At 34.7% G+C, this 23,318-nt stretch overlaps 1 protein-coding gene across 1 annotated transcript in view; it reads left to right on the top strand.

Annotated features, from left to right (window-relative positions):
* The window catches only part of LOC145693178 (uncharacterized), a 28,075-nt gene extending 5,838 nt beyond the window's left edge, over positions 1-22,237 (top strand). Inside the window, exon 2 of the mRNA XM_081768948.1 lies at positions 19,671-22,237. Coding sequence (XP_081625074.1) covers positions 20,620-21,984 — 1,365 coding nt within the window. The 5' untranslated portion in view covers positions 19,671-20,619 and the 3' untranslated portion in view covers positions 21,985-22,237. The remainder of the gene's footprint in view (positions 1-19,670) is intronic.
* Positions 22,238-23,318: the final 1,081 nt, after the last annotated feature.

Genomic DNA, 23,318 nt, shown 5'->3' with positions numbered 1-23,318 from the left:
TCATGCTCTATTGAAATTCAAATTATGAATCTTTCCGGATTGTACAGTTACGACAAATATTTATTATTAAATGAATACAATAGACAAAATTATTAAAGATGTTTCCGGGAAACTTGATCCGAAGAAACTTCACTCCACAATTAAACTAGCCGTTCGTTCTGAGATAAATAGACACTAAATGATATACGTACAAAAACGTTTATAATACAAAATTATACACATACATTTTATCCTGTCTAAATCCGTACCGTTTGCTTGGCATGCTTCTAGGTAATTTTCTCGAAGATGCCATAGTCTAGAAGAAACTGCAGATATTTAGAAATTCTATTATGTGAGTAGTAGAAAATGGATCGATCTGGATCAGACCTGGATCAGTTTTAATCAACTCACAAGCCCCTGGGAAAATGACCACCATGCACCGTGAGCCCACGGTCTTTTACGACCTCCATTTTAGGGGTGAATTCGTTCCCTTTTATGACCACTTTTTAGGGGGTGTACTCGTTCCCTTTTATGAGCATATTTTCCAACCCCTATGAACAAACAGCAGAACATCAGACTACGTAACATAACGAACATACAAAAGAGCAAATTGAACTCGTTCTCTTTATGAGCACATTTTAAGGGGTGACCTCGTTCTCTTTTACGACCTCCATTTTAGAGGGTGTACTCGTTCCCTTTTATGAGCACTTTTTCAACCCTTATTTTAACATAGGAGATAACACATAAGATTACGAACACATAGAAGAGAAGATAACACATAACACTACGTAACACACAGCACAACAGATAATACATAAGAGTACGTAACATAACAAGGGTGTATTCATTCCCTTTTATGAGCATATTTTTCAACCCCTATTTTAACATAGGAGATAACACATAAGATTACGAACACATAGAAGAGAAGATAACACAACACTATTTTAACATAGCAGATAACATATAAGATTACGAACACATAACATAGCAAGGGTGTACTAGTTTCCAACCCCTATTCTGAACATAGCAGATAACACATAGAAGAGCAGATAACACATAGCACTATTTTAACATAGTAGGTAACATAAGATTACGAACACATATAAGAGCAGAAGACTACATAACATAGCAGGCCTCCATTTTAGGGGTGAACTCGTTCTCTTTTATGAGCATATTTTTCAACCCCTATTTTAACATAACAGAAATGACATAAGAATACTTAACTCATTCCAACCTTTATTTTAACATAAGGAGCAAAGATTACAATCGAACACCCACGGTCTACAGATAATCATTATAGAGGGTGTATTCATTCATTCTCTTTGATGACCATTTTTTCCACCCCTGATGAAATTACATAGGAGAGCAGATAATACATAAGATTCGTTCTCTTTTACGACCTCCATTTTAGAGGGTGAACTCGTTTCCTTTTATGATTACTTTTTCAACCCCTATTTGAACATTTTAACATAGCAGAAATGACATAAGCATGTCCTCAAACTACTGACCATCGTGAACAAAGGTCAAACTCGAAAACGAAACAACATATCGAGGTGCTGTTTCCACATTTAGCAATTGGTCATCAAAAAAGTACTGACCATCAAGGTCAAAGGTCAAAACTCGAAAACAGAGCCACATACTCAGGTGCTGTTTCCACATTGAGTAATAGGTCATCAGGTACCACAAGTTCCAAAATAGTGGCCATCGAGGTCAAAGGTCAACATACTTAAAACCTAATTACTCGAAAATGGATCCACATATTGAGGTGGTGTTTCCACATTGAGTAATAGGTCATCAGGTACCACAAGTTCCAAAATAGTGGTCATCGAGGTCAAAGGTCAAAATACTTAAAACCCAATAACTCGAAAACGAAGCAACGTATTGAGGTGCTGTTTCCAAATCTAGTAATAGATCATCAACTAGTGCAAGTTCCAAAATAGTGGTCATCGAGGTCAAAGGTCAAAATACTTAAAACAAAATAACTCGAAAACGAAGCAACGTATTGAGGTGCTGTTTCCAAATCTAGTAATAGGTCATCAACCAGTGCAAGTTCCAAAATAGTGACCATCGAGGTCAAAGGTCAAAATACTTAAAACCTAATAACTCAGAAACGGATCCACATATTGAGGTGCTGTTTCTAAATCTAGTAACTGGTCATCAACTACTACAAGTTTCAAAATAATGATCATCGAGGTCAAAGGTCAACATACTTAAAACCTAATAACACGAAAACTGAGCCACATATTGAGGTGCTGTTTCCACATTGAGTAATAGGTCATCAGGTACCACAAGTTCCAAAATAATGACCATCGAGGTCAAAGGTCAACATACTTAAAACCAAATAACTCTTAAATGGATCCACATACTGAGGTGCTGTTTCCACATTTAGTAATCGACCACCAACTACTACAAGTTCCAAAATAGTGACCATCGCGGTCAGAGGTCAAAACTCGAAAACGGAGCTACATACTCAGGTGCTGTTTCCACATTGAGTAATAGGTCATCAGGTACCACAAGTTTCAAAATAATGACCATCGAGGTCAAAGGTCAAAATACTTAAAACCCAATAACTCGAAAATGGATCCACATACTGAGGTGCTGTTTCCACATTTAGTAATCGACCACCAACTACTACATGTTCCAAAATAGTGACCATCGAGTTCAAAGGCCCAAATACTTAAAACCAAATAACTCTTAAATGGATCCACATATTGAGGTGCTATTGTCACATTTAGTAATTGGTCATCAACCACTGCAAGTTCCAAAAAAATAATGAACGCCCAATGAACCAATGAATGCGAATAACTCTTAAACAGAGCAACGTTTTGAGGTGCTGTTTCCAAATCTAGGAACTACTACATGTTCTGAAAACACTGACCATGGAGGTTAAAGGTCAAATATTTAAGCTTTAATAACTTTAAACAAAGCCTGTGTGACCTATTCAGTTTTGTACCAAGCAGAGAGAAGTGAAGAATGAAAAAATATGACTGGCTTACTTCGAGAAAGAAAGCAACGATATACATTTTAACTAGCTGCGTATTTTAAATCATTTTGTACTATTTAAATAAACAATCGGATAAATTTAACCGGCTCAGAAGTTCAATACTCTTTTGTACGCTTGAGTGAGCTTTCCAATTTTGTAGCAAGAAGGACTATTTTCTAACTAACTCAGAATTTCATTTCATATTGTAATACTCAAATTTGGATGGAGTGTTTAGTTTTGTACGAACCAGAAACATTTGATTGGATTATTTCCTTATGTACCAACTGGAAAAAGTGAAGGGCCATTATTCAAATAAACGAAGGAATAGCAGAAAAAAATAAGTGAAGAATGAATAAAATTTAGTTGGATTATTTTCTTTTGTACCAACTGGAAAAGAGAAGAAGAGCTACTTTAACTAGCTCATTATGTACTGTTTAAGGAAACGAAAATTGACTATTTAACTAGCTCAGAATTTATGTAAGAATAATTTCAATGTTCTACTTTTTATACCAACGAGAAAAAATGAACTAGCTGAATATTTAAATATACGAAAGAATAAATTTAAGTGACCTATTCAATTTTGTACCAATGAGAAATGGCATTTTAACGGGCTCAGCAAAAGGCGAAGAAGGATTATTTTATATAATTTTACTCCTCAAATAAACAATGGAGTATTTAGTTTTGCACCATTTTGGAGTATTCAAATAAACAAAGGACTTATAATTTGTGTCAACTCTAAAATCAATTAAACGAAGTAATGCATTTGAGTGAGCTATTTGATTTGAAAAACCGAAGTTGAGTATTTTATACCATTTTGTATTATTTCAACAAACAAAAGGAATAAGCAAAAAAAAGGATCGTTTTATATCATTTTAAACTAGTCTAATAAACGAAGGCATGAATATGAGTGAGCTATTTAATTTTGTAGCAACCAAAGGATTTTCACGAAAGAACAAAATTGTACTAATCAGAAAAAGCGAAGAAAACCCATTTTAACTAACTGAGAATTTATGTACCTTTTTGTACTATTTAAACAAACGATGGGATAAATTTGAGTGGTCAGAAAAATCGAAGAAGGTACAATTTAGCTAACTCAGAATTTATATACCTTTATACTAGCCCAATGAACGAAAGAACAAGTTTGGGTGTTCTACTTTTCCATTTTAACTTGCTGAGTATTTTATACCATTTTGTACTACTCAAATAAACGAAAGAAAAAGCGAAAAAAGACCTTTTTAACTAGCGCAGAATTTCTGTAACACAAAAATTAATTTGGATGGAGTAACAAGAAAGAAAGCAAAGATATGCCATATTAACTATTTAAATAAACGAAAGAATAAATTTGAGTGATCTATTCCATTTTGTACCAAGGAGAAATGCCATTTTTATCTAGCTTAGAATTTCTAGTGCATGTTGTATTATTTAAACAAAACGAAGGGCTAAATTTGAGAAAGCGAACATGAACCATTTTACTCAGTTTTGGATGGAGTATTTATCTTTGTATGAACCAGAAAAAAAAAGTAAAGAAGAACCATTTTAACTAACTCAGACTTTTATACCATTTTGTACCAATCAGAAGAAAATCAAAGAATGGTCATTTTAACCAGCCAAGCAGAAAAAAGGAAAGAATTAACACTTTGTACTAACCAGAAAATGAGAAGAAGGATCAGCATTCTAACTTTTTGTGCCATTTATTGGGGTGTCCTATTTCCTTTTGTACCAACGAAAACCATTTTTAACTGGCTTAGAATTTTATACCTTTTTGAAAAAATTTGTATCAAATCGAAAAAAGCAAGAAAATACCATTTTAAATAGCTCAGCATGTTACAGCTTTTTGTGTTTTTGGTCTACCCAATTTAAACAAACGAAGGAATAAATTTGTGTGACCTATTCACTTTTGTTACAAGCAGAAAAAGGAAAGAATAAATTTGAGTGGCTTAAGCAAAGAAGGTCAATGGTAACTAGCTTTTTTTGCTATTAATTTTGAGTGACCTATTGAAGAATGAATAAATTTTGTTTGTAATTAAAAAAGCGGAGAAGGTCTACTTTCTGTACCAACCATAGAAAAACAAATTTGTTTGACCTATTCACTTTTATAGCAAGCAGAAAAAGCATGAAAAAAAGGGAAGAAGGTTCATTATAACAAGCTAGGTATTTTTATACCATTTTGTATTACGGGTGGTCTATTTCATTTGTGTAACAATCAGAAGAAAAGCTCAGAATGTTATACCTTTGTTATGCTACATTTTGTATTATTTTTGTGTCATCCAGAGAACAATTTAAATTGCCTCTCCCTGACAATTCAGTTGCCAGAGTCCAATGTTAGTTATCTATTAAATTCTTAATATTACAATAGTACAAATTGATCCAGTTAACAGTTCAAGTTCTTCTATTCATTCACAATCAAATGCATATGCTACAGTGGGCTCAGTGTTCATTTACAGAATTAAATAATTGTTTATCTTTCTCTAAAAACAATTCTACTATTTTGTTAATATAATAATCACACTCTGTAATGTATTCATATACCAGATTAAATTTTTTCTCCAAGGTATAAGTGTTCTTAATATTGCAACCTTTAAAATGCTTCTTTAAATAAAGTTTATAGATTTTCTCTCTCATTTCACGTTTAATCAAGATTGTCCACACCTTTTGTAATAATTCGTAATCATACTGCAGCAAACAGTTGTGATCTTTTTCATTCTCATTATGTTTAGAACATGCGTCACATAATAATACTAAATTTGGTGTATACTCATTAAATAATTGTATAACACATGCATGACTAATACTTTCACTAGTACACTCGCACTCATTAGCTTCCAGTTCAAAACAGGTAATATTTGAAACACTGTCATCATCACTTTCCGGGAGTATTTCATCATTATATCTATTATAGCGACTAAAATAATACACTTCTTCTATTTCTTGTGTTGGATATATGATTCTCACTTTATCACGTAATTCATCTGGCAAATCGGGGTCAGACGGCTGGATTAACAGTATAGGTTTCTCGTTTTCACGCTGAATTTCTTTTTCTCTAGGTGAAACATAAACAATCTCCTTGCTAGTCATTTTTTCTGCTCTTCAGCAAAAACAAATCAAATAAATAATTTTATATATCTACAATACAAGCATTCTATGCATTCTCCGTGTTTAGTAATATGTTTCAAGGCAATATAACATCATGATGTATGTTCTATTATTTCCACATATACTCCATAAACTTATATTCCATTATAATAAAATACATAAATGCAAAAATATATATTTGTCTTTTTTGACTTAGACGAGGAAAGAAAATTTAAAAAAATAATTGAATCGTTGAGCAATAGGCAATACACCTGTTAAGTAACGCATTCATAAAGTTGTTTAAATATCTGCAGCAACATGGAACTTTGAAAACTTTTCTTACTTTGATATAATCTCTTCTTCTGCTGTGATCAAAAATGGCCAGGCATGATATTACGCTAATTGCTATGTAGTCTGTTCTACACAATTATTACGCAACTCTGGTTTGTCAAATCTCACGTTCAAATATTTTATGAGCCTTTCTTAGTGACGGGAGAGGCAATTTAAATTGTTCTCTGGATGACACAAAAATTATACAAAATGTAGCATAACAAAGGTATAACATTCTGAGCTTTTCTTCTGATTGTTACACAAATGAAATAGACCACCCGTAATACAAAATGGTATAAAAATACCTAGCTTGTTATAATGAACCTTCTTCCCTTTTTTCATGCTTTTTCTGCTTGCTATAAAAGTGAATAGGTCAAACAAATTTGTTTTTCTATGGTTGGTACAGAAAGTAGACCTTCTCCGCTTTTTTAATTACAAACAAAATTTATTCATTCTTCAATAGGTCACTCAAAATTAATAGCAAAAAAAGCTAGTTACCATTGACCTTCTTTGCTTAAGCCACTCAAATTTATTCTTTCCTTTTTCTGCTTGTAACAAAAGTGAATAGGTCACACAAATTTATTCCTTCGTTTGTTTAAATTGGGTAGACCAAAAACACAAAAAGCTGTAACATGCTGAGCTATTTAAAATGGTATTTTCTTGCTTTTTTCGATTTGATACAAATTTTTTCAAAAAGGTATAAAATTCTAAGCCAGTTAAAAATGGTTTTCGTTGGTACAAAAGGAAATAGGACACCCCAATAAATGGCACAAAAAGTTAGAATGCTGATCCTTCTTCTCATTTTCTGGTTAGTACAAAGTGTTAATTCTTTCCTTTTTTCTGCTTGGCTGGTTAAAATGACCATTCTTTGATTTTCTTCTGATTGGTACAAAATGGTATAAAAGTCTGAGTTAGTTAAAATGGTTCTTCTTTACTTTTTTTTCTGGTTCATACAAAGATAAATACTCCATCCAAAACTGAGTAAAATGGTTCATGTTCGCTTTCTCAAATTTAGCCCTTCGTTTTGTTTAAATAATACAACATGCACTAGAAATTCTAAGCTAGATAAAAATGGCATTTCTCCTTGGTACAAAATGGAATAGATCACTCAAATTTATTCTTTCGTTTATTTAAATAGTTAATATGGCATATCTTTGCTTTCTTTCTCGTTACTCCATCCAAATTAATTTTTGTGTTACAGAAATTCTGCGCTAGTTAAAAAGGTCTTTTTTCGTTTTTTCTTTCGTTTATTTGAGTAGTACAAAATGGTATAAAATACTCAGCAAGTTAAAATGGAAAAGTAGAACACCCAAACTTGTTCTTTCGTTCATTGGGCTAGTATAAAGGTATATAAATTCTGAGTTAGCTAAATTGTACCTTCTTCGATTTTTCTGACCACTCAAATTTATCCCATCGTTTGTTTAAATAGTACAAAAAGGTACATAAATTCTCAGTTAGTTAAAATGGGTTTTCTTCGCTTTTTCTGATTAGTACAATTTTGTTCTTTCGTGAAAATCCTTTGGTTGCTACAAAATTAAATAGCTCACTCATATTCATGCCTTCGTTTATTAGACTAGTTTAAAATGATATAAAACGATCCTTTTTTTTGCTTATTCCTTTTGTTTGTTGAAATAATACAAAATGGTATAAAATACTCAACTTCGGTTTTTCAAATCAAATAGCTCACTCAAATGCATTACTTCGTTTAATTGATTTTAGAGTTGACACAAATTATAAGTCCTTTGTTTATTTGAATACTCCAAAATGGTGCAAAACTAAATACTCCATTGTTTATTTGAGGAGTAAAATTATATAAAATAATCCTTCTTCGCCTTTTGCTGAGCCCGTTAAAATGCCATTTCTCATTGGTACAAAATTGAATAGGTCACTTAAATTTATTCTTTCGTATATTTAAATATTCAGCTAGTTCATTTTTTCTCGTTGGTATAAAAAGTAGAACATTGAAATTATTCTTACATAAATTCTGAGCTAGTTAAATAGTCAATTTTCGTTTCCTTAAACAGTACATAATGAGCTAGTTAAAGTAGCTCTTCTTCTCTTTTCCAGTTGGTACAAAAGAAAATAATCCAACTAAATTTTATTCATTCTTCACTTATTTTTTTCTGCTATTCCTTCGTTTATTTGAATAATGGCCCTTCACTTTTTCCAGTTGGTACATAAGGAAATAATCCAATCAAATGTTTCTGGTTCGTACAAAACTAAACACTCCATCCAAATTTGAGTATTACAATATGAAATGAAATTCTGAGTTAGTTAGAAAATAGTCCTTCTTGCTACAAAATTGGAAAGCTCACTCAAGCGTACAAAAGAGTATTGAACTTCTGAGCCGGTTAAATTTATCCGGTTGTTTATTTAAATAGTACAAAATGATTTAAAATACGCAGCTAGTTAAAATGTATATCGTTGCTTTCTTTCTCGAAGTAAGCCAGTCATATTTTTTCATTCTTCACTTCTCTCTGCTTGGTACAAAACTGAATAGGTCACACAGGCTTTGTTTAAAGTTATTAAAGCTTAAATATTTGACCTTTAACCTCCATGGTCAGTGTTTTCAGAACATGTAGTAGTTCCTAGATTTGGAAACAGCACCTCAAAACGTTGCTCTGTTTAAGAGTTATTCGCATTCATTGGTTCATTGGGCGTTCATTATTTTTTTGGAACTTGCAGTGGTTGATGACCAATTACTAAATGTGACAATAGCACCTCAATATGTGGATCCATTTAAGAGTTATTTGGTTTTAAGTATTTGGGCCTTTGAACTCGATGGTCACTATTTTGGAACATGTAGTAGTTGGTGGTCGATTACTAAATGTGGAAACAGCACCTCAGTATGTGGATCCATTTTCGAGTTATTGGGTTTTAAGTATTTTGACCTTTGACCTCGATGGTCATTATTTTGAAACTTGTGGTACCTGATGACCTATTACTCAATGTGGAAACAGCACCTGAGTATGTGGCTCCGTTTTCGAGTTTTGACCTTTGACCTTGATGGTCAGTACTTTTTTGATGACCAATTGCTAAATGTGGAAACAGCAGCTCGATATGTTGTTTCGTTTTCGAGTTTGACCTTTGTTCACGATGGTCAGTAGTTTGAGGACATGCTTATGTCATTTCTGCTATGTTAAAATGGTCAAATAGGGGTTGAAAAAGTAATCATAAAAGGGAACGAGTTCACCCCTAAAATGGAGGTCGTAAAAGAGAACGAATCTTATGTATTATCTGCTCTCCTATGTAATTTCATTAGGGGTGGAAAAAATGGTCATCAAAGAGAATGAATGAATACACCCTCTATAATGATTATCTGTAGACCGTGGGTGTTCGATTGTAATCTTTGCTCCTTATGTTAAAATAAGGGTTGGAATGAGTTAAGTATTCTTATGTCATTTCTGTTATGTTAAAATAGGGGTTGAAAAATATGCTCATAAAAGAGAACGAGTTCACCCCTAAAATGGAGGCCTGCTATGTTATGTAGTCTTCTGCTCTTATATGTGTTCGTAATCTTATGTTACCTACTATGTTAAAATAGTGCTATGTGTTATCTGCTCTTCTATGTGTTATCTGCTATGTTCAGAATAGGGGTTGGAAACGAGTACACCCTTGCTATGTTATGTGTTCGTAATCTTATATGTTATCTGCTATGTTAAAATAGTGTTATGTGTTATCTTCTCTTCTATGTGTTCGTAATCGTATGTGTTATCTCCTATGTTAAAATAAGGGTTGAAAAATATGCTCATAAAAGAGAATGAATACACCCCTTCTATGTTTCATATTCTTATCTGTTATCTGTTCTGCTGTGTGTTACGTAGTGTTATGTGTTATCTTCTCTTCTATGTGTTCGTAATCTTATGTGTTATCTCCTATGTTAAAATAGGGGTTGAAAAATATGTTCATAAAAGAGAATGAATACACCCTTGTTATGTTACGTACTCTTATGTGTTATCTGTTCTGCTGTGTGTTACGTAGTGTTATGTGTTATCTTCTCTTCTATGTGTTCGTAATCTTATGTGTTATCTCCTATGTTAAAATAAGGGTTGAAAAAGTGCTCATAAAAGGGAACGAGTACACCCTCTAAAATGGAGGTCGTAAAAGAGAACGAATACACCCCCTAAAAAGTGGTCGTAAAAGGGAACAAATTCACCCCTAAAATGGAGGTCGTAAAAGGCCATGGTCTCACGGTGCAAGGTGGTCATTTTCCCAGGGGCTTGTGAGTTGATTAAAACTGGCTCAGGTCTGAGCCAGATCGATCCATTTTCTACTACTTATGTGCATCCTAAGAGGAAAAGGAGAGATCAAATGGGAGAATGTGGTTTAAAGTGCGTGCGAAAAATAGAAAATGAAATGAAATGAAATATTTCAGTTTTACGTCCCATGGTTATGGCGGCTAGGCTAAAGGAGACGGTGATGATGAGAAATGAATGAAATGAAGAAAGTGGGAGGAAACGGAAGAACCCCGAGAAAACCCACGCACACGGTGTTTGTCCACCACAAAGTTCACTTGGCGGGAGCAGGGTTTGAATCCGGGACCCCATACACCAGAGGTGAACGCTCTACCACTGAGCCACCGCGGCCAGTTGCCAAAAATAGAGTATCTCAAACACCTTCAAGTTACGAAAGAAGATAATCTCCTAATTAAAACTTATACAAAATTTGCTTCAGCGCTTTTGAAAATTCTACTTCTAAGAGAAGAATGGGAAGTAATTGTTATAATATTATTTGTATATTTGTCCACTATACAAATCCGCATTATTGAACATTTGAAAGCAATTTTGTAACACAGTTCCCATCTCAAACTGAGTCTGAATTATCATTTTGATTGAAGTGCGTTCCCTAAGGAGGCATAAGTGCTCAACATTTATGTTAGAAGTACTTTTGTTGGGAGCTCTTCAAGTTAGGGAAATAAGACTCCGTGTATAAATTACAAGTTTAAAAAAATAGTTGGGCACATATCCAGGTGTTCTCGAAAATTCTGCTCATAAGGAGAAAGAGGCCCATTTCTATAAATTTTCATCACAGAGAAATGGCTTAACCGTTTGAAAGGAATTTTGAAATGTAGTAAGCATTTTGATCGCATGAGTTATTATCATTTCACTTTCATTGAAACACTCATTCTAATGGGATAAACAGATTCAAATAGATCTGTGTGTCTCATCATCAAAGGAAAACGGCCGAGTAGTTTGAAATAAATTCTAAAACATAGCTCTTGGGTCGAGCTAGAATATTATCTTTTCTCTTTCATTAACTTACACATCTAAAGGGGAGAGTGCTTTCAAACTTTTTCCATAAATATTATTCTTTCCTGCAAAGACTGGGTTTTTTTAGTAATCATATTACAGTATATGTTGTTAATGAAGTGTATACACTAACAGAAACACATTTTGTCCTAATTTTAAAGAGATTGTCACTACATAATATATTTATGTGTAAAGAAGACAAGCTAAACTTAGTTTCAACGTCCCAGTTCTCTGGCCACTGTAGAAAACATACTGCTAGTAGTTAGAAGATGTTATCGTACAGATTTGATTGTATGTGTCTATCCATTATACGTTGTCCTAGTTTTGTGTGTAGTGCTAGAATGACGCAAGTGACCATTTTAACATTACACACAGAAACTATGATCAACGTTGTGCAAATAGGCGTTCGCTGTGAATGGCTACTTGCACAATTAAGTGACTTTCTATGTGGCCGTATTGTAAGGGATGTAAGGTGCAGCATGATTATTCCGTTAAATTGCCGCTCGCGTGAGCCGTCCGTGCTGATGGTCCATTGGTAGTATACACAATGGGCAAAGATTGTCACCCCAGCACCCTTCTGACGCTAAGGAGAGCGCTAGGCCAGGGTTATTCGGGTCGCCCTAACTGACAGAACGGAGACCTGCAAAGCACCCCATATGAATACACAGCCACTGAACAATCCTCTGTTGGACGCAGGTCTACACCTCTGTAGATGAAAACCCTTTGGTGAGACGAATGAAAGGAAGTAATATGCACCAATTAGAGTTTCTGGTTCTGACACAGTAATGGTAGTGTACATGCCCGTAGACGTGAAAGTATGTTCGAAAATTCTTTCGGTCTTCATACTTCTAACATAAAACTTATACTTGGAATTCTGGTATGGGTCACTAAGCTACGAATTCCACTCATTTCTTGTCCTCATTCACGGGAGTGTGACTAGTGCGTCATACACTCAGTCCTGTATTCAGCTCTTATCTGTACACTTCGTTAAATATCCAATTTTCAGAAGAAGAATTTATTTCTTCATATCGCCAGGGCAAGTCAGTATGCTTTAACCATTATATACCATGGACCGCGGTGGCTCAGTGGTAGAGCGTTTACCTCTGGTACTTGGGGTCCCTGGTTCGATTCCAGCTCGTGTCAAGTGAACTTTGTGTTGGACAAACACCCTGTGCGTGGGTTTTCTCAAGGTTTTCCCGTTTCCTCCCACTTTCTTCATTCCACCATTTCATTCATTTCTCATCATCACCGTCTCCTTTAGCCTAACCGGCATAACCGTGGCACGTAAAACTCAAAGATTTAATTTAATTTCATTTTCTACTCTGGCCTTATACGTCTCCGGACCTAAATCCTATCAACGTGGTACATTGTGATATGACACCTAACCTTCTGCAACGACACCAAGATTTATAGTAAGCATAGGGAACCCTATTTCAGATAGATACACATAAGTATTTAGCATCTTTATGACCAGCTACCTGCGCAAGCAGTGGAGTACATAAGGGAAGAGTTTGCGGTTTAACCTCTTTTAAGCAAGATATTATGGAAAACAAGTATATTCCAAATTAAAGTTTGCCCTGAAAGGATATGACATTGAGTGATTGAACCCATTGATAAAATTTTGTATACGCCACTGTACCCGAGCAGCAGCTTTTGTGGCCATTCAATATGTTATATGTGATGTCGAAATGAGTATTGAACGTTTCTGATCAGCTTGTATAACATATTCGGGGAAGGGAGTCCATGGGAGCCACTTGAGACCACTATAGTTTTCTTCCTTGTGTAGGCCCCTTTCATATTATGCGGTGTTTGTGACGTACCGCATCCGGCACCGCGCCGTGATTATTTGAACGATTAATATATACGAGATTTTTCAGATTATCCGGCCACGGCGTTTCGCCGTGTGCAGGCGCCGTAAACATCACGGGGTTCTTTAAGACAGGGCGCGGCGCCGCGCCGTACACGATGTGTTGATCACTATTGTCGCTTACGGTTCTTTGCAGATTAGACGGAGTGCGTCTGACAAAATTCTGTTTGCCAGTTTATTGAAAGGTGCTAGAAGGAGTTGCTTTTGGCTATAAATGGATTCATGGAAGATATAGAAATATTAATTAGTTTGATGTAGGAAAGGCCCTATTGTGTTACAAATCTTTGGATTCAAACAAGTCCAAGAACGAAACAGTAACTGCTTGAAGGGAGGTTTGAACCAGATTGTATTCCAATTTTGAGAAGTTGGGCAACAGTGGGAAAAACAGATAATTTTCTTTTGATGAAGTGCAATGTGTGTTTTGTGTTGCACTTATTCTTTGCATTAATTAAGCAAAAATTAAGAAAAGTATATTATAGCATTTAGTTTAATCTTGTATTATTAATACTTTGGAGAATGTGATTTAGATCCTGCTTTTTTTAAAATTAAATTTTATATTGCATTACTTGGGGTATATATTTTTTCAAAACCAAGTTACAATTGGATACAAATGTGTAAATATGAAGATCAAACATTTTCGAAATGTAGAATTTCCAACTACTTATCTCAGAGTTACGACAAGTCTTTCAGTCGGTGAAATGGCATGTTTTAAATGGGTATTTAACCTTAAAATTTGTCCTTTTATTTTCTCTAACAAATTATCAAAGGTTGCTATCGACATACGAAAATAATTTTCAAAAAAAAAAAAAAAACTTAGTCTTATCACTTCTTAAGTCACTAAATAATTGCACAAATGCGCCAGCTACAGGTCCTTGAATATTCAAGAAATGAATCCATTTTCTTCCTCAGTGCCTTCGTCTTTTAGATTTTAAGTAGAACTAGTACAAATATAATAACCTATCTCGATCACCCATACTGTCTCTATCGTAAAAAACAAATCAATTTTGCTGGCAAAAAAGAAAACTGCCATGATGTTCACGACAAAAGCCGTATGTTTCAAAGTTCGACTTTTGTACACACGTCGCACAGTGGAGTATTTGACCCTAAAACCCGGATAAAAGTAGAAAATATAAAATTTGAAAAATACATTAAATAAAGTTTATTTTTTGTTCTTCGATAACTGGCAGATCTTGTAAACATAAATTCCATTATTTAAATATGAAATGAACGTAAATAATAATTGTTTAAGTCATTCAATTTTTCTGGCCATGCGAACTTAAATTAATGAGGCCGCGACTACAGTTTTTCAGGTATTAATTTTGGTGATTGTATTAAAGTCATTATCAACAAAACTGTATTGTTTTAAAGGGCATTGATAGAAGTTTTAATCTTATGATATGTTAACATTTTGGCTAAATAGAGTCTTAGTGGTTAAATATGTAATGAAATGTCAAGAGCTTTTAGCAAGAAAAAAATATATAGTTTACAAGTTAAAAAATGTTTTTGTTTATGTTCTGATTCTAGTTGACCAATGATTCGTTTTGCATAACAGTTCAATCTTTCATAAACTTAGTCCAAGAATAAAATTTTGTCCGAAATTACCCCATGAAAATTTAAAAAAATATATATATATATATATATATATATATATATATATATATATATATATATATATATATTTATAAATTATATATATATATATATATATATTTATAAATTATATATAATTTGTTTTTTAGGTGAGTTCAGAAGGCCTTACAGCAGTTCCCTGACATAGACCTATGAATTTAATCTTTAGTTGATTGAGTTCATACAAAAAGTAGAATTAATTTATTCAAGTAGGGTTTCATTCAATTAATTCTATAATAAATGACATTTACTGAAACTTTTAAGTTCATAAACTGCACCATAAATTATAACGCATGAAATGTCTCACCTTCATACAAGGATCAGATTTTTCGAATCAATATTACACTTAGCCTACAAAATCCCTATTAAACAATGGCAAGGGAAATCAGAAGAAGAGAAAACCATAGTTAAAGAGACGAAGAAAGGAAATTCAAACCAGTTTAAGAGAAGAGATGGGTTTGTTAGTGGAAGCAAGGTCATGGCAGCACGAACGATTAGAATACTCCAAGCAGGTTTTTTTGCTGGCCGTGAAACTGCTGCCCGAATAACTGATGGAGAGTTATACTTGATAAAAAGAATTCAAGATTATTCTGTAAGCAATTTTTAGTGACCATGAAGTAGACGTGAAGAAATTTCAGAGCTTCGCTACTGCCACTGGAGAACTTTATGTGGAACTATATAATTGGTGCCCGATGACTCCAGCCCTAAATAAAGTTTTAATTCATGATCCAGCAATCATAAAACATGCTATTTTGCCTATTGAGCAACTCTGAGAGGAGGCAGCTGAGGCTAGAAACAAACATTTTCGACTTAGAGGACGTAGTTCAGCAATAATAGTAACCGTCTTCAACGAGCAACATCCTAATCGTTTCCCTCAGCCAAAAGGATAATTTAGATTCTTTCCTCTCAAGTTAACATCCTATCCTACCTACAAGAAAAAAATAGAAACAGTCAGTTTCCGTCCATACAATGCTCCACACATAGCAAAAATTGTCTGAAAGATAACATAACCTATCCTAAATTTATTTGCAACTTCACAACTGTTCAAGATTTTGGAAAAATAACTTTACCGTTGGATTTCGCTTCGAACAGGGATGTTGTTTCATATGTCACATGACCATATTGCCGTTTAAAATTAACAAGTTGATTCCAATATGGCGGCCACCAAGATGGTGGGCGACAACCTTAATCACGTCATAATGTTCCTCCATATCACCAACATTGATCCCAATTGACTTCGGATCGACTGCATTTACAGTTTCTTAAATATTTAGTCCGGTGAAGACTTTTGGCCACAGCCTGTACAGAATATCTAAAAAGAAAAAAGTGTATTGCTGTTTCTATTTTATGTTTATGTTACTTTTTATCCATTATTTAATGAAGCAAATGTTAAATAATGCCAAAACTAAGAATTTTCTCTTAAAATGTTTCAAAGTATTTACCATAGACAGTTTAAAGCAATAATTATAATAATAATAATAATAATAATAATAATAATAATAATAATAATAATAATAATAATAATAATAATAATAATAATAATAATAATAATAATAATAATAATACACAAGATAATATAATTTCCCTGATTTTCCTGACTGTTCAAAACTGCAGGACCAGGTGTTGGCTATAATTTATCTTTAAAACCCTATAGGTAAGCACAAATTAATTTAATCCATTATTTTATGATTGGAATATAAAGAAACTCACTATAGTAATTTTCAATTTTCAAAAATGTAGCAACAGAAATCATCCCCATACCACTCTTCGCTATTTGCTCGTATTTCTGGAATATAGCGAAAAACGTTAATCACGTCTTATCCTAAAGCTGTCATAAAATATTTGTTCAGAAAGAAGAATAAAATCCTAGCAAACCGTTTCCGAGATACGTGTCTGATAGATCATATTTCTTTTAATGAATTGTGTCATTATTATTTTGAAATGAAAACAAAATTCTCTCACTTGGGAGAAAGAAACTGTCTCCAACAAGCTTATCAAGACTTTTTCGTGAGGAAGTAATGGCTAGTTGGAGTTTAGCGTCCCTTTTCCATCTCCGAGGCTATATGAGACATGACCCGTGAGCGCCGATCCTGGGGCCGAGGGGGCCCAGGCACCCCAAAATTTCCTTGGACACTCAAGAATCTAGATGTATTTGCTAAGATATCTAAAAACGGAACACATATACTTAAACAGTTCTCTCCCACCAAAATTATACAGTAATCGGCGGCTCTACTTGGACCTATAGTTTAAGGTGGAACAACCGTAATGGGCCTAGATTTTAGAGTTTCTACTGGGAATCGAATTTGGAATCATGTGCACCGAAAGCAGGTGTGCCAACCATTAGATCAGCGGGCGAGGAAGTAATGATGTCATACTTTTTAAGATTATGTAATGAAATATTTATTCATGAAATAGATATACAGGGGTAGACAAAAAATCTAAAAACACTTCATACAGGACACGTAAGTTTGGCCCTCCACTGTACAACACGTGTTGCGGTTGCTGATCGTTTTTTGTTTTCAATGTGTCATGTGGACCTTCTTCTTCCGTCAGCAGTAACCAGTTCACCTGTGAGTGTCGTGGTGTGAAAGTGGTGCGGTAAAATCAGCGACCTGACAGACTTCCAAAGAGGCATGATCGTTGGTGCCCGTCTGGTTGGAGCTTCAGTGGCAACAGTGGCGAACATTGTGAGGGTATCGAAAGTCATTGTGTCCAATGTCACGAGGGCATACACAATTCATGGGCAAACGACGTCTGCAAAGCACAACAGTGGTCGAAAGACAATCCTGTCAGATAGTGACCGGAGGGCATTAAAACAGATTGTAGGAGCTGAAAAGAAGACAACTGCAATGAAAATTAAGTCTGAACTCAATTCCGGCCTGCAAAACGTGGTTTTATCGAAAACCCTGCGGCGGGAACTTCATGAAATGAAAATTCATGTCAGGACCGCTATCGCCAAACCCCTGGTCACAGCAGTAAATGCGAAGAGGTGTATCCAGTGGTACAAGGACCTCAAGGCGTGGATTCATAAGCAGTGGAAACACGTAATGTGGTCCGATGAATCGACCATCACCTTGTTTCCAACAACCGGTCGTGTTTACGTATGGAGAACACAGACAAACTGTCTGCTCCCAACTGTAAAGCATGGGGGTGGTTCTCTTACAGTATGGGCAGTGATATCGTGGTTTTCTGCAGGTCCCATCATAACTGTGCATGGAATGATGAATGCTAAGACGTATGAGGTCATTTTGGGAGACCAGGTTCTACCCATGGCCCAAATATTGTTCCTTGATGGTGATGGCATCTACCAAGACGATTTGGCACCCTGTCACGCTGCAAAAACGGTGAATTCATGGTTTGAGGAGCATGACCAGGAGCTATCACACCAACCCTGGGTCCTACAATCACCAGATCTGGACGTCATTGAACCATTGTGCTCTGAGTTAGAAAGGCGTGTTCGGTCTCATTGCCCTCCACCAGCATCCCTTAAGGAACTGGAGCATGTTTTGGAGGAACAATGGTACAAAATTCCACACACCACGATCCAGGAGTTGTATACGTCCATTCCACGTCGGATCCAAGCTTTTAGACGCAAAAGGAGGCCCCACACCATACTAGGTATGATTTTCACACTTTTGCAAACGTTTTAGATTTTTTTGTCCAACCAATGTATATGAAATCGTTAGTTTTCTTTTCTTTTTTTTTAAATCATATATTTAATTTTCACCTTTTAGTAAGCTACTCTCATTTAGTGATTAGTAGAAAAGTCGAAACCCTTCTGAAGTAATCTCACTGAAGTCTTAAGCATAAATTTAGTATCTGAACTTCTGCTTATACCAATGGACAACAGATGCACTTTTAAAAACCTTTTTGGTATGTCATGATCATAAAAGATGAAATCAGTTAAGATCTGGATTTCAATTTTCTCTTCGACCCAGGGGCGCACCCACAGGGAGAGGGTCCAACGAGTCCGGACCCCTCCCCCCAAAAAAAATTCGTAAGTCGAGTAACATTTGTACACTTTATTACCATAACTATACTTGTTTAACAGAGAAATGATTGATGCAGCTTAAAGATTTAATTTTACATCTTCCTTTTCATATAAAAGTAATCTAGTTCTATCAGATTTTCTGAGAATATAGAAGGCAGTAATTAACAATGACTTATCGACTTTTTGGGTGGAGAATAACATAGGTTTAATGCTACATAGACGTATAGGACTCCCCTCAGAAAAAAAAAACTTTGGACCCCTCTGAACAAAATGTTCTGGGTGCGCGCCTGCTTCAACCATAATACTTTTTCATTTCTTTCTTCATTCGAAAATAAAACAAAATGCCCTTAAGCAGTGGTGTTTAAACCTAATTTAAAAAGTAAATTTAACAACTCTAGTCAACTAGAGGAAAAGAAGCCTTTTAAAATAATCTTCGTTAACATTAGTACCGTACAAATTCTTTTGCTATTTTGCGTATTATATACTGTACGTACTTACATATGCTATTTCAAGATGATTACAAGTGTTTCACTTACAAGTATTCACTTATATTTTCTTATCTTTTTGCAGGTGCTTCCGGTATTTGCAAAGACATTTACAGCTTCTGTTGAAATACCAGTTTGTAAGCATGGTATACAATATCTACAAGAGACTTCTATTAACCTTCTTAACCATTTCCTGATCTTGAAAAACAATAAGAACTTTTCAAGTTTACATTTTATCAATTTCCTGTATTACATACTTTTTTTCCGTATAACTGCGAAGTCAAGATAAATTTGTTGACTTAACCAAATTTTGGAGCTGACTTAGCAAGAAACTCAGAGGAAGAATAAATAAGACCATCGTTATCATGTTCTTTCTATACATGTATAAAAAGTAATTTTTCGCAGAGAGATAACGACGTAATTATGGTTTATCAGAGGCAAACAGATCTGATACATCATACTTTGAATTAACTATGAATTTCGTCTACATTTTATATTAGCTTTCATAAGATAAGTGATTTCAGTCGCTTTTCAGTGTGTTAAGTACTATCCTTTATCGTGCATACTTTTCTGCTCATACTTACTTTCAAAGTCCTGGAATACTTCTGAAGTGAAAGTGTTGTGTGGTGTATATTGGGATTTGTTTCTAGTTTCGGACGGATTTCATTCTGTTTAATTGCTAAAGCTGGTGTTAAATTTCAAGTGTAGTAAAAAGTAATCACTGGAGTCGCAAGATTTATGTGGGGGAGGGGAGTGTAATACATAACATTCCTTTTGACATAAATCTAAAACCAAACAGAAAATGAAAGAATAGTGGAATAAGTTAAATCAACTGGCATCACATGCCAAAATGTTACACTACATTGTAGACAGTGCACTATTTTATTTTTTTTTCCTTCATCAACAGTCAAATATTTACATAATCATTTCAAGTAATATGATTGTGTGATTTCAATATATTTAAGTGAATTTATATTTAAAAAAAAACTTATAAAAGCTGTAACTTGCTTTAAAAAAAAACAGTAGTGATATTAATGAGAAAATTATCGAACATGGCGCCAAGTGAAAATGTAGAAATTAAAAGTGGATGGTTACCTTTGCATTTAGCTGTCAATAAAGGTGAAAAAGAAGAGGCATATAGAGAACTGAAAAGTGGTGTTTTAATACAATCAAAGACACCAGAGGGTCTTACATCCCTCCATATTGCAGCTTTAAATGGAGATTTCGATCTTGTTCGCTTCCTAATAAATTTTGGAGCGCCAGTAGATGCTCAAGATTCACAAAGTAGAACTCCATTACATTACGCTGCCAAAATTGGTCACTCAGAATGCATCCGACTGCTTTTAGAAGCAAAGGCTACTCCTACAGCCAGTACCAATGATCAACATACGCCACTGCACTTGGTGGCTATGCTTGGTTATGTAGTCTGTATTGAATACTTATTAGACGCTGGTGCAGACCCTCGAGCTACTGATTTCGAAGACTGGACACCTCTGCATTATGCATCATTCAACGGACGCGTTGAAAGTGTTCAATTGTTAATTGCTGCTGGTGGGTTACCTTCACTAAGATCGAAACGTGGTCGCACTCCAGTGCATTTGGCTGCGTATAATGGGCACGAAGAATGCCTCCGAATTCTTTTAGAAAAGGGCGGTCAGGCGAACGTTCGTGATGAACATAATTGGACTCCTTTGCATTTTGCTGTTCAAAATGGTCATGCCGAGTGTGTTGAACTGTTGTTGAAGCATGGTGCTAGTTTACAGTCTGAGACTACTAGAGGTCATACGCCTCTCCACGTTGCTGCATTTACTGCAAATTACGAATGTGCTCGCATCCTCGTGCAAAGTGGAGCTGATGTAAAAAGTCATGATATGCTTCGTTGGACACCTTTGCATTGCGCTGTTCAAAATGGTGATACAGAGTGCGTCAATTTACTCCTCGAACGAGAAATGGCCCTAGAAGCCATTCTAATAATAAACAAATACCTACTTCTAATTGCTGCGTATCATGGACATCCTAGCTGTGTGGAAGTCCTTGTGAAAGCAGGAGCTGATGTCAATGCTTCAGATGTGCATCGCTGGACGCCGTTGCATTGGACGTGTCGCTTGGGCCATGAAGAATGTGTAGTGGTTTTGTTGAGAAGTGGTGCTATTTTAAAGTGTAAAACTCTAGATGGCTACACGCCATTACATTTAGCAGCACTGAATGGTCACTTAAAAGTAGTTCGAATACTGTTACAAGCAGGAGCGCCAGTGAATTTGACCAATGATAGACGTCAAACTCCCCTTAAATGTGCCAGGGATAGTGGTCATGAGGAATGTGTTAAACTCTTAAACCAATATGGTGGAAAGTTGCAAGTTACTAGTAATGGTATTGATGCTTGCTGCTGTATTATGTAAGTTTCTTTTAGGTTTCTCAATTGAAACAGTATTATGGAAAACGTGGTACAGTAGTACCTTGTAGTACAATGAAGTTTAAAAGTTCTGTCAATTAAAAAAAAAACAAAAAAAACCATTATTTTGAATTTTTCTCATGCTTAACGATGTTGAGTATCTATATTGGGAATTATTTTTCAGTTTTCTTTGAAATGAACGGGGATTTTTGTTAGGTGATTTTTACTAATTTCCTCTTCAAGCTTAGTTAAATATTCCATAGTTCATCAAAAATAAATTTGCCTTATAAATAAATTCAATATTACTTAAATTAAAGTTGGTATATTACTTAAATTTAAGTAAAATTATGTATCATAATATTTAATTTTCACGAAGTAAGGAAAATTTAAATAGATTTGAAAAGGAAATCAGTAAAATAAATCCATTAAAATTTCAGCTCATTTAAAAAAAAACTAAAATAATTCCCTACAGAAATCAGTAGGCTAAAAAGAGAAATACTGCGTAGGTATTCAACAAGGTTAAATGGTTAGAGCACAAAATTTTGGTGCTGAAAACTTGCGCAGGTATTCAAAAACGTTAAATGGTTAGAGCACAAGACTTTGGTGCTGAAAACTCGGAGTAGATTTTAAGTAGAAAATATCCTGTGATTCACATCTACGTTAAGCTATAGATCAAGTCTCGTCTCGGTGCATTAACAGAAAGGAAGCTAAACTGCAAACGAACTAATTAAGATTATAAAGACAGAATTTGACTTTCAATTTTCTTAAAATGATTGTTTGTTGTTCTATTCTTCCTGGAAATCCAATCGGAAAACGACCAATAGGAAAGACCTAGGCGCAGATGCAAGGGCAATATTAAGATGGATCTTGCAGAAATATGAATAGAAGTGAAACTGGATTCAGTTGGCTAAGGATAGAAGTCAAACCATTAATTTGTTTTGGGAAAGCGGCATTGAACCTCCAGGTTTCACAGGAGATAGTTAGTTCAGTTAGTTTGTATCTAGTCAACTAGCAATAAATCTAAATTATGTAATGTTATATATAAATTATATAATTAAATTGTTTTTTTTTTTTACAAGAAAATAAAGAGTACAAATGAAATGTAAAAGCGAATCTTTAGGCTAGATCAATCACTTCTCTGTTAAAACAAGTACATTTTTTTTTTTAAAGAAAGTGAACAAATGTCTGTTGAGTTACGAAGTTTAGGGGAGTCCAGACCTAGTAAACCTCCCCCTTCAAAGGTTCGCTCCGGTAATTTATTACAATGGATGCTTGGAGAGAACTCCAGACCATACCTGATTAGTTAAATTAAATATATAGTATTAAGATATGAATATATAT

Source organism: Thermobia domestica, chromosome 8 (genome assembly GCF_964235325.1).
Source record: "Thermobia domestica chromosome 8, izTheDome1.hap1.1, whole genome shotgun sequence".
In the NCBI taxonomy this organism is placed as follows: domain Eukaryota; kingdom Metazoa; phylum Arthropoda; class Insecta; order Zygentoma; family Lepismatidae; genus Thermobia; species Thermobia domestica.
Note: the sequence above shows the minus strand (reverse complement) of the source record. Positions and strands in the feature narration are given on the sequence as shown.